Raw genomic sequence first — 13669 nt, forward strand, 5'->3', positions numbered from 1 at the left:
CCGGCGTTGACTTTTTTTTTATATATAATTTTGTTTTTACTTAAAAAAAATATTTTAATTAATATTATTGTCTTGGCTACTAAATTATTGTCTCCAACAGTTATTTAACTGTCGGAGACAGTAATTTAACTATTAATTGACTTTTTTTTTTCTTCCAAAATATTTTAATTAATATTACTGTCTTGGTTGCTAAATTATTGTCTCCAGTAGTTATTTAACTGTCGGAGACAGTAATTAAACTGTTAATTGACTTTTTTTTCTTAAAAAAATATTTTAAAATAATATTACTGTCTTGGCTGCTAAATTACTGTCTCCAACAGTTATTTAACTGTCAGAAACAGTAATGTAACTGTAAATTGACTTCTTCTTTTTTTTTTGAAATTTTTTTTCTTAAAAAATATTATTTTAATTAATATTACTGTCTTCGCTGCTAAATTATTGTCTCCAACAGTAATTTAATTCTCTGAGACAGTAATATTAATAATATTACTGTTCGGGAAAATAATATTCATAATATTACTGTCCCAAACAGTAATATTACTGTCTGAGACAGTAATTTAGTAGCAAACACAGCAATATTAATTAAAATATTTTTTCTAAAAAAATTTCAAAAAAAAATAAAGTCAACGCCGGAGACCGGCCGGAAAAAAAATTCAGGAAAAAAAAAAAAAAAAAAAAAAAAAAAAAAAAAAAGTCAACGCCGGAATCTGAGCGGAAAAAAAATATTTTTTCAAAAAATTATTATTTTGGGGGTTGATGTGATATATTTGTTTAAATCCGGGGTCAATGTGTAATATTAAGAAAGTTAGAGCATAATGGATGGAATTGATAAGAATTATATTATGGAGGGTATTTTAGACTAAAGGCATGGGGATGGGTTTATTTGAAAGACTGTTTTTTTTTTTTTTTTGTGGACCAATGTGCATTTAAGTCCCATGTGATGGGCCTATTTGTCATTCGCCCAAAACTTATGATCTTCACTGTTAGGGCCCGTTTGGGTAAGCTTATTTTAAACAGATCATAAGTTCTTACGTCTGATAAGATGTTCTAAGAGTTGATAAACTCTTACATCTTATTTTTAGAATTAATGTTTAAATTGTTTGGATAATGATCTTATAAACTATATTTATTCACTTGCTCTCCAACAGTTTACTTTTAAAAAAAAATCAATTTTTTTTCTTAAAACTTTACCAAACACTTTAGAAGAGCTTATAAGCTCTTAAACAGCTTATACGTTCATTTTACATGATCTTTAAAGTTTAGCCCTACACCCTCTTAACAGCATAGTTGGGTGTGTGAAAATTTATAAATTAATTAATATACTAAAATGACAAAAAGAAATTGTTTTTTTTAAATAATATGTGGAATGAGGATTTTGTGTGGAAGTAAAGTTTAAGTTGTTAATGAGATAATCTTATGATATTTATATCTAACTAGTAATTGTACTCGTGCGATGCACGGGACAACAAATTGCATTGTTTTGATATTGTAAGAATATAAACAAACGTTTGATGTATCGTATGATCAAAATTCTATTATACTAGAACATTATTAAGTATACTACACACACAAAAAAAAAGGAGATAACTTTACTGTTGAATAATTTTCCAAATGAATTGAATCAGCTAATACCAGTAGATTGAAAATTTGAACCAGGAAAAAAATCATCAACTATGTCTTTCATGTTGAGCTTAAAAGTAATTAGATTTAATAACTTAGTTAACATAATCAAAACTAAACTATCGACAACATACCATCGTAAAAGGCGATCTATACATCTTGCATCGGAACTAAGCCCTTCTCCACTACCTCATTTTAAGGTTGTTTTGCCACTGGAATTAACAATTGGAAAATTAAGAAACAAAAATAAATATAAACAATAAATTAAATATCACATACAAACAATAAGTTTTGAAGGTCGATTTCCAATAACTTGTGGCTCCGCCCATTTTTGGTTAATTCTCTAAAATCATCCCTTTCAATAACATGTCCACTAACATATAAAATGAAATAATTGTTATACATAAAATTTGAAAACTTTGGTATAAATTAATGAAACTACCTATAAGCCATGATGGAAAATGATGTAAACTAATTGCCACACAGTCAATAGGATGAAGAAGAAAATAAGAAACAAAATCTAAAATTCAAATGTTGCAGACATTCTGTAAAACGATGTCACAAAATCCGCGAGGGATGAAAATCAGATTTATTTACCCTTTTCTGTAAAAATCAAAAATCAGATTATTATAAATAATATGTAGGAGATAAAAATTTGATGAAAATCGATAATAATATTTAAAATAATATTTAGGCGATAAAAATTTGATAAAAAAATAAAAAAATAATATTTAGGAGATAAAAATCTGATAAAAATCGAAAATAAAATTTAAAATAATAGTTAGGAGATAAAAATTTGATAAAAATCGAAAATAATATTTCGAATAATGTTAATGAGATCAAAGTTGATAAAATACGAAAATAATAATTAGAATAATATTTAGGAGATAAAATATGATTAAAATCAAAATTATTATTTAAAATAATATTTAGGAGATAAAAATTTGATAAAAAATCGAAAATAATATTTATGAGACAATAATCTGATAAAAAACAAAAATAATATTTAGGAGATAAAAACTAATAAAAACATGATAAAACTCGAAAAAAATATTTAAAATATTATTTAGGAGATATAAATTTGATAAAATTCGAAAATAATATTTAGGAGATAAAAATCTGCTAAAAGTTGAAAATTATATTTAAAATTATAGTTAGGAGATATAAATTTGATAAAATTAAAAAATATTATTTATAATAATATTTAGGAGATAAAAATAAAAAATAATATTTAGGAGACAAAAATCTGATAAAAATTAAAAATAATATTTAAAATAATATTTAGGGGATACAAATATGATAAATTTCGAAAATAATATTTAAAATAATATTAAGGAGATAAAAATTTGATAAAAATTGAAAAAAAATTACAAATATGACATTAGGGTTTCTTAGGGTTGCCCTAGCGTTTCTTTCTTTTATATATAAGACCTATAAGCCATGATGGAAAAAGATGTAAACTAATTGCCACACAGTCAATAGGATGAAGAAGAAGATAAGAAACAAAATCTTAAGTCCGGTTACCAAAAGAAGAAGTCTTAGGTAGGGAAGAAATAAAATTCAAATGTTTCACACATTCTGTAAAATGATGTCACAAAATACGCTAGGGATGAAAATCAGATTTATTTACCCTTTTCTGTAAAAATCGAAAATCAGATTATGATAAATAATATCTAGGAGATAAAAATTTGATGAAAATCGATAATAATATTTAAAATAATATTTAGGCGATAAAAATTTGATAAAAAAATCAATAAATAATATTTAGGAGAAAAAAATCTGATAAGAATCAAAAATAAAATTTAAAATAATAGTTAGGAGATAAAAATTTGATAAAAATCGAAAATAATATTTCAAATAATGTTAATGAGATAAAAGTTGATAAAATACGAAAATAATAATTAGAATAATATTTAGGAGATAAAATATGATTAAAATCCAAATTATTATTTAAAATAATATTTAGGAGATAAAAATGTGATAAAAAATCGAAAATAATATTTAGGAGACAATAATCTGATAAAAAACGAAAATAATATTTAGGAGATAAAAACTAATAAAAACATGATAAAACTCGAAAAAAATATTTAAAATATTATTTAGGAGATATAAATGTGATAAAATTCGAAAATAATATTTAGGAGATAAAAATCTGCTAAAAGTTGAAAATTATATTTAAAATTATAGTTAGGAGATATAAATTTGATAAAATTAAAAATATTATTTATAATAATATTTAGGAGATAAAAATTAGATAAAAAAAATATTTAGGAGACAGCAATCTGATAAAAATTAAAAATAATATTTAAAATAATAATTAGGGGATACAAATATGATAAAATTCGAAAATAATATTTAAAATAATATTAAGGAGATAAAAATTGAATTTTTTTTACAAATATGACATTAGGGTTTCTTAGGGTTGCTCTAGCGTTTCTTTCTTTTATATAATATATATATATATATATATATATATATATATATATATATATATAAGATATAAGATACATCCATCCTTCACATAGGGTGTGTTGGAACCCTAAAATTAATTGTTTGTAAGAAATGTGCATACCCACTAGGAATCGAACTCGCTGGCCGTGACTTTTGCACTATCTTGAGCGGCAACATTAACTTTCACATGATTAGACAAAAACTCATAACTAATGGGGTATCGCGTTATATAGTGACAATAAAGAGAGATTATTAATTCAATTAGTGACGATAGAGAAAAAAGAATAGATTAAGTACCAACAAAGGAGTTATTAGTGATTCGACGTAACTCGACAATTGCGGGCTCGCAGGTTCATCGAAAATTGAAATTTATACAGCTCAAATGCTACTTTTTAATTGAAAAAGTTTATTAATGAGTGAAATATGAAACACCTTGCTGGCTTTCCATCAAAATTGAGTTGGCTAAATAAAACTCTAACCACCCAAACTAAAAAAAAAAAAAAAAAAAGAAGAAAAAAAATTATATGATGGGACAACATTGTAAGAAATAGCTCATGAATCCTCACATTGTGATGAAATCAAAATAGGGGATCCTATGAAAATGTATAATGGACCTTCTTTTTTGCTAGTGTTATAACTTGTGACAATATAATCATTTTCTTTTATGCAATATTTAAAAATATTTATATAGTCTAAATTAAATAAATTTCTAAAATTACCCACGGTACATGTTCACTTTACCAACAAGCCAATCAGTTGGGACAATTTATTAAGAGTGGCGACCCCAGTATAGAGTCAAGGGGGTAAGGGCCCTCAACATTTTTCAAATCATTTTTAGTTAATATAGATATATAACTTATTTTATGTATAGTAAGATTAACGGCTTCCCTATAATTTTTTTAGCACTCGGAACACAGAATCCGAGCTCCGACACGGTTTACTAGATAGAAACAAATGTCATAGAGTATATATTTAATGTAATATTCAAAATTAATTACTATTTTTTTTTAACTAATGGGATTAAGTAAATTTTGAGATGAATAAAGCTGATTTTGTTGGTTTTGCTAACATTATTTATTTATGATTGTACAGGTAATAATTAAAAAGTCCAGCTGGCTTCAATGAATTTTGCTGATAAATTCATTCCTTTGTCACCTCATGCTCCTACAATCTTCTGTTCCTGATAGATCTATCATTTCTGGTAAAGTATCAGTAGATATTATTTGCTGCCTGTGTATATAATATATTAGCAAATATATTTTCTATTCCTATTTTCACCAAAACTTTATAAATAAATCAATTAATTAATTACAAAAAATTCAATGTAAATCCTATTTTTTCTTAATATATATTGTATAATTATGAATGAGAAAGTATTTAAAAAAATTAATGAGCTAAAATAAATAAAGTACTTAAGAACACTATTAATTATGTATTGATTTCTTAAAATTTGTTATACATATATTGCATATACGGAATTAATGGTCTATACATTAAAATATATTAATTATTTGGGATTTATTGATTTTTGAACATTCTTCTTCGTCGTTTATTCAAAAAAATAAATGTATTGTTCATTGATTTATTAGGTTTTTTTGTTCAGTAATTTAATTCTTAGATATTTTTAAATTTTATTTGGTCCAACAAAAATTAAATGTTATTGTAATTAAATATGTTAACAACTCAAGATAGCATTTCTAAATTTTTAAATATTGCATTTTTTCCAATTGATATTTTTTAATAATATTTTTCAATATTATTTTTATTAAGAGTTATAAATAATATTTAAATGAGTAAATGTTACAAGAAGTATACTTTAGAGGTGTAAAGTGTATTTAACCCAAAAAAATATATCATTTACTTATTAGTAGTTGTCAATAGTAATTAAGTTGACAAAACACCTAACTTCTGCAAATAATTAATTTAATTACTTCAATGCAAAGAATCTGCCCTGCAAGAAAGATTAATGTCCAACTGTGTTTATCTCGTATGCATTAATTAACTCATGGGTTGGAATTATGTACAATTGATTTCAATATTGGTGTATATTTTTCATGTGCATGAAATTGATTCTTTTATTTTTATATAATCGAATAAGAATTATATACCTCATTTATTGCAATGGAGTTTCCTTAATTTGATCTCAAAAATTTTTCTTTGTTTTTTCGAATTTTTTGATTTTTTTTATCAGAATTGGAATATATATGACATTTCAATTTTCGATCCAATTTTAATTTATAAATTCAGCCAATACAATGTGAAATTATTTGATTTTGGAACATGTTTTTTATTCCAACTTTTTAAATTTTGATTTTCTTTTTCGTATTTTTTGGAACAAAATTCAAATAGTTTTCCACTTCGGAGAACTTTTGAAACATTTTGAAAGTGTTGATTCTGATCTGATTCGAGCAGTCCGATTTCCACCTCTAAATTATATATATATATATATATATATATATATATATATATATATATATATATATATATATATATATATATATATATATATATATATATATATATATATATATATATATATATATTGGCATCTTAAAAAAAAAATACAATTTTGCACACGTGATTCACACATATACTAATATGTACTTTGAGATTTTCAACCTTAATACTAGTATTAATAATTTAAGGTTGAAAATCTCAAAGTACATATTAGTATATGTGTGAATCACGTGTGGAAATTAAAATTGTATTTTTTTTTTAAGATGCCAATCTATATATATTAATGTAGTGAAATATTAAGATGTCAATCTACATATATCGTTAAACCTCTATAAATCAATACAATCAGAATTAGCAAAAATATATATATTAATGTAGTGAAATATTAAAATTATTGAACTAAAATAATTTAATACATTTACTACGAGTCGGGACGAGAGTAATAATTATATAGGCGAGATTATTAGTCTATCGAGGACCAACTTTTTTATAATTAAAGATTCTTGTTTTTTTGGTGGGCATTAAATATTTCCAAAGGGGCATTCTTGGAAAACAAAATTCCTCCTCTATAAAACCAACAGCATCAAAGGCTGCTAGCTTGAGCATAAAACACTACAGATCATGGCCACAAAATTGATTCTTGCTCTGATTTTCTCAATAGTTTTCATTTCTCAGGCAAGAAATTCTAAATCAATATAATGTACTTTACTTTTTATTTTTAAATCAAATTATATTATTTTATTTTATTTTATTTTAATCATTTCTTTAATGCAGGTGTCATCTGATTCCAAGAGCAGTGAAGAAACAACAACCCATGTTAGTTTTTTTCCTTTCTTACAATAATTCCTTGTAAGAAAAATAAATTAGTTTTTAATTATATTCTATAAATTTTAATGCTATTAAAATAATTGTTTATTTCAGGTGTTTAACAGAGGAAGAGAGAGTAAGCTGATACATAACTTGCAGGGTGAGCTATATAATCTATGTACTAATTAAATATGTGTAGCAAAATTAACTATATACTAAAAAGTAATTAATCATTAATCTATCACGCCATTCTTAATATCTCATTATCCGGCTCCAGCTCCGGCTCCGGCTCTGAATCCGGCTCCAAACCCTAATGATGACGTGGACTGTGACGGACAATGCAAAAAGAGGTGCAGCCTTCACTCAAGGCAAAATGTATGCCTAAGGGCATGTGGAACATGCTGTGTGAGATGCAAGTGTGTGCCACCTGGCACTTTTGGCAACAGAGAAATTTGTGGGAAATGTTATACTGACATGACCACCCATGGCAATAGGACCAAGTGCCCTTAAATTATATTTTATTTTATCAACAATATAAATAATTAATTAGTTAATTAATTAGGTCCCATATTTATTTTTATTTTTTGGGTTTTGAGTGTTTGAAATTTGGTTTGTAGTACTATTTTGTTTGGGTTGAAATTTGGTTAGTAATTGTAGTAGTATTATTTATGGGGTTTTGTTTCCTATGGCATGTTCTTTTTACTCATGTGGTGAGAATTGAATTTTTATTTTGTATTTAATTAGTTTATTGGTTTGTTTGCTAATTTCATACCACATTGATTGAGTATAGAATTGTTGATTAAGATATATCAAGTGCATACCAAGATTTCAAAATGACGAATAAAAATTCAAATTTTAAGAATGAATAAGACCTAGGGTAGTAAATTGAAATGGAAAGTTTGAATTCTGCCGATTGTTATCTATTTTGTTTTTTTAATTTGTGATGCCGAAGCTCCCACCGCTTCATGAAATCCCGTATCTTGGAACTCATTCTATCTTGAGCATGTATTCTGTGGACCTGCAAAAGGGTCTGGAGGGTTGCTACCGGGATTAGTACTCTAACGTCCAAGTCAGAAAGCCCCAAATTTGAAGAAAATATCGTGTAATATAGGGAGAGGGAGAAATGCATTATGTTGTCTCTCGTTAGAATGGTCGATTTCTAAGGGGATATTAACCTCTATTTGTTGTAGAGATATTTGTGGGTGTCATTGGGTTTATTCAATCCAATTAATTGAGTTAATTTAAGTCCATGATATTTTTTCAACCATAGTGCCTAAGTCATGAGGTGACACCTACTACCTTCTGGTTGCTTTATTAATTACTATATGCATGTATCTGGTCGTCTTGTCCATTACTCTCTACTTGCTGCACGTCCGCTATTTTATACTCGCACTTGGTCTCGCGAGTATATGGCCGAGCCAAACTACTTTATGGTCTCAGACAATCTTTGGTTTACTCGGACAATTTCATGCCCGCACCTACTCCACACAACTTTATTTCTTTCTTTGGCCATGGCAATCCAATTGGATCTTGTCTTGTTGGGTCATGCTAAATCCAAGTCGAATCAATTTGAAACAATATTTTGTCACTTCGATTCTCAAAGATTCCCTTTTCCAATTCGTTTAGAATTCTCTTGGATTGAAATTAGAATGCAAGTTTTTTTATTTCCGATTTTAATTTTGAAATGAATTACGAGAATTCCATTTTTTATCCTAAAATTTAACACTTATAACGAGGCCCAATATCAAATTCAAGAAATGTATTTGGAAATTCTGGCAGGCAACATAAACATTCTTTTTCAATGGGCCTACTTTATGGCTCATTGACTTGCAAGATTTCTGCCCCCTAAATGTAGAAAAGCCAAATAAAAACTTATGGGCAAATTACGGTCAATCCCCTGAGGGAGTTTAAATTATGAGAAACTCCTTATGTTTGGATAATTACAACAACCCCGTCAACTATATATTATCTTACGAAAAAATCCATTATTCAGTGTTGATACCATAAGGATGAATGTGTAAAACAATACATTGTTGAAATGAATGGTTGTAATTATCCATACATGAGAGGTTTTTTTATAATTTGAGCATATATCAGGGATGGCTCTACTTTGTCCAAAATTTATTGGACACAAATATGTAAGTAAAAATAAAAGTTACATATTAAATTATTTATTTTGTGTCCCTTATTTCCAGATTAATCCAAGATAGAGCTGTCCCTTCATTTAATTTTAAGGTTGTTGGACTTTTGAAATTTGAAGAGGTGTTTTAGTATCCAAAATTTTATAAGGATGCTTGAAATTACAATATATCAAGGAATTTTATGAGACTGGACCCTAAAACTATATACTTTGTGTAGAAACAAATTTCCCATTAAATTATTATTTTATGTAATTCTAAATTATATTCTACCATGGAAAGATTGTGCTGCCAAGTTCAGAGATTAATTTTGTCCCAGCCCTTTACTATCACATTTGTAACATAATTTGAACTTTTAGATTAAAAAAAATGTATATATACAAATTATTCTAATAATAAACAATTCATTATAATCACATTAATAGGAAAAAATATAATCAATGTTGTCGGAATCGGACTGGACTGGTCTGTCGAACCAGAGATAAACAGGTTTGGTCTAATTTCTAAAGTAGAGGAAAATGAAAACCTGGGTCTATCGCCCCAAACCCGGTTCGACTGGGTAAAACTCGAAATCCGGCAAACCGGCCAAAGAACCTAGTTTCGGCCAAAACAGCGAAAATCGTTGGAAGTAGGTTATGTGTTGCTAGATTTGAAACGGATGTTGGCGGAGTCGGTGGTGGGTGGTCGGCTCTGGTGGTGGTGGTTGTTGAATAGGGGGGTGGTGGGTTGCCGGATTTTTAAGAAAGGGTGGGATAAATAAAAGGGAGAAACAAATAAATCTTACATGAAAATGGAGAATATGGAGAGGGATATAGGTGGAAGATTTTAAAATATACAGAAAATAATATTTTTAAAACATTAAAATTAATAAAATAAAATAAAAAACCAAAAAAATTAAAAACAATTTTGAATCGGTTCGACCCAATCGAATCGTGACCCAAATGGCCGTCCGGTTCCATGGCCGATCTGCAAAAAAACACAAAACATGCCATAAAATAAGAGTCACCATTATGTATGTGGCTTTTCCATGCCATGAAATTAGGTCATCTTTTCTCAAAAAATAAAATAAAAATTAGGTCATCCACTAATGCCAATTATGTAAATTACCGAAAGGATATACACTTACTTCTTTATAGAAAAGTAATTAAATTGGGGCTTTAAGTTAGCAGAAATTAAATAATTTAAGAAGTAGTACTATCTAGTAATTTAAGCACATTTTTTTTAAGAATAAGAAGAAAACAAATTAGAAGACAAAACATGAGTAGGAATTTGACAAGTCCATGATGGTTCATATTGATCTTAGGTGAAAATTGTGGTCGACATATTTTATATTTTATATTTTATATTTTATTTTTTTCATGGAAAAAAAAGGCTAAATATATAGTCCCTACCTACATAGTTAAGATCAAGGACGAACCACAAGTTGTCATTGTATTATTGTCAATCAAGAATTCATATGAATCTTGAATTTTGAGTGGCTTGTATTCATATATACCTAGAAAGACCACATGCATGCCTCTCGATTATGGTACGATACAATTTGACATGTTTCCACAAATTGCAAATTGTTATATATAAACCCCCGACGTCTGTATAAATTAAAAGTCGAATACATTGCAAAATAAACGTGGCATCTAATAATCCGAATTTGATTCACATTACTAACGTTTTTCAGATCGGGTTCGTCACATAGGACTTTTTAAAGCAATTTACACCTCTCGTGCAGGTATGGTGGACGGTGTTGCAAGAGAGACCACAAGATGAAGGATTAATTATACATTTAATACATTTATTTATAATTGAATTCATGCTCAATATTCATTTGATTCTGACTAGATGTGCATGTAGTGTATTCATATATTTGACTTCAAACATTGTTTCATAATCACACACATCAATTTAAATAAATATAAAAATACCCAAACATCAAACTCCACTAATAAATAAATATTTCGCAGTTACGTACTCAATTGCTACAAATTTTCTTCTACCACATATCCCGCGTGAAAACAATGATCGTTTGTTTCAGTTTTAATATCGTGTTGACTTTAAATGTGATTTTGACCATTTTTTAGTCTGAATTTGGCAACATTCAAAAGATGGAATTCGCAGATATTTAAGTCAGCTTTCTAATTCAACTTGAATCATTGAAATTGGATATCGGATTAATCAATAAACACTGCCAACAATTTTAATATTTTGAGTTATTTAAAACATAGTCAATACTCAATTGTTACTCCCTAACGATCTGTGTAGGAAATATTTTAGCGAAATAAAACTTTGAATAATAAAATTAAATACTTATTGGAGAGTTGCGGTTTTAGGAATATAAAAAAGGTTAAAGATAATTTAATAACATTTGATAGTGCAATCTCCTTAAGATAATATTATTAAGCTACCAAATTGCAACAATTAAATTCATAAAACAATGTAGCTAAGAAATTGAGTACTTTGTGTTGAGAATTTAGTTACTTCTTTCACTTATTTATTCACATTATTCCATATAAGTTTTGAATAAATAAATAAATAAATAAATATATCTTCCAATTAAAGTTACCCAGCTTTAATTAAACTATTTAGGCAATATTAGTTTCATAACTACATTTATTTAAAAAAAAAAAAAGATTTAACTTGTCATTATCACAAATATCAACCACATAAATAAAAGGAAGCTTCGATGAAACTACAATTTATTTGTCACTTTAGGCACATCACTATTTTGCTATATTTATTTTTTAAACTTTATTATTTGAGCCTATTGTGATCATTTTCCTCATTAAATTAAACTCATAATTTCTAGAGTGAAACTAATTAAGTTTATTATTTCCTAAAAAAAAAAGAAGAAATTGAGGAAAAGCTACATAAAAACATAAAGATTAAACTAACTAATTAACCCATAAGAAATATTATAAACAATTAATTATTAATAACTAGTTAATTGGAAAACACTCCTTGTGTTAATTTGAAATGCTAAAAACATCATTGTGATAATTTTATTACTATAAGCCACCATATATTGTGTATTTTTATTCTTATAACCCTCAAATTGATTACTTAATTTCAGAGAACTTTTGCGCTGATAAAAATAACCCGATTTTTTAGCTATCTTATATATAAAATAAAGAAACGGCAGGACAACCTACGAAACTCTAATTGTCTATTTGCTTCTTTGTAATTAATTTTATTTTATTTTTCTCTACCAATTTTCTAATTATTTTTTTATCTTTCTTATCTTAATGAAACAATTTTTCATTTCTTTTGTCATTCCTTTTTTTTTTTTTTTAATCTTCGATTTGTTTTTGTTTCTCTACGAAAATGCTCAGCAACCCTAATGGCAACTCCGTAACAATTATATATTATTTTTTCTCTATTAAATTATTGACGACTTTCCCTTAATATTTCCTTCAAATATACTAATTTTTGAAATGCTTCCGGTGCATCGCACGAGGATAAATGCTAGTTAGAATAAACACAAAGGTGTTCAACACAATAAATTAAACCCTATAAATGACAGTGAATTTGGTTATCAATTGATTATAACATTAAAATACACGAAACTCCATATTTAATTAGTAACACTTTGGTCCAACATTCTGTTTATTTTGAAAACTTAAATTCGCCCTTTAAATAAATAAAACATCAATATATTATATATAATATAAATACAAATATGTTTTTGTTTTAATAGATACGTAAATTCAATGATGATTTCTGGTAAACTCTTGCATTATTGAGAGCTACATGAAACCACGTTAGGCAAAGTAATTAGCTTAGTACCTAACACAAAATCATTAATCAATGCCACGTGTTTGTTTCGTTTTATTATTATTAACATTGCAATAATACCCTCCAAAACATTTTATCACAACTAATTGTATACAAATATTAATAATTTTCAATTTTTTTAGGGACCTAAAAAGGATATAAATTACAAATAAAAAAAATATATGTACATAATTAGTATTTGCATGATTGTTAAATCACAAATCGAATTACAAAAAACATTTTACTAAACATAAAAATCGTAAAAAATAATGAATCATGTAATTTTAAAAGTTTTATATTTTATTAAACATTACTAAGATAAGAATGCATATATATATATATATATATATATATATATATATATATATATATATATATATATATATATATATATATATATATATATATATATATATATATATATATAGCAA

The 13669-nt window shown here is 26.5% G+C and overlaps 1 protein-coding gene across 1 annotated transcript; it reads left to right on the forward strand.

Annotated features, from left to right (window-relative positions):
• The first annotated feature begins 7049 nt into the window (after positions 1-7049).
• LOC105966258 (gibberellin-regulated protein 9-like) lies at positions 7050-8075 on the forward strand. Its single transcript, XM_088817031.1, has 4 exons — positions 7050-7203; positions 7303-7344; positions 7450-7495; positions 7613-8075. Exons 1-4 carry the CDS (start codon positions 7150-7152, stop codon positions 7843-7845), a joined length of 375 nt encoding a protein of 124 aa, XP_088673157.1. The 5' UTR covers positions 7050-7149; the 3' UTR covers positions 7846-8075.
• Positions 8076-13669: the final 5594 nt, after the last annotated feature.

This window comes from Erythranthe guttata, chromosome 4 (genome assembly GCF_056151865.1).
Source record: "Erythranthe guttata isolate IM_541 chromosome 4, IM_541, whole genome shotgun sequence".
Classification (NCBI taxonomy): domain Eukaryota; kingdom Viridiplantae; phylum Streptophyta; class Magnoliopsida; order Lamiales; family Phrymaceae; genus Erythranthe; species Erythranthe guttata.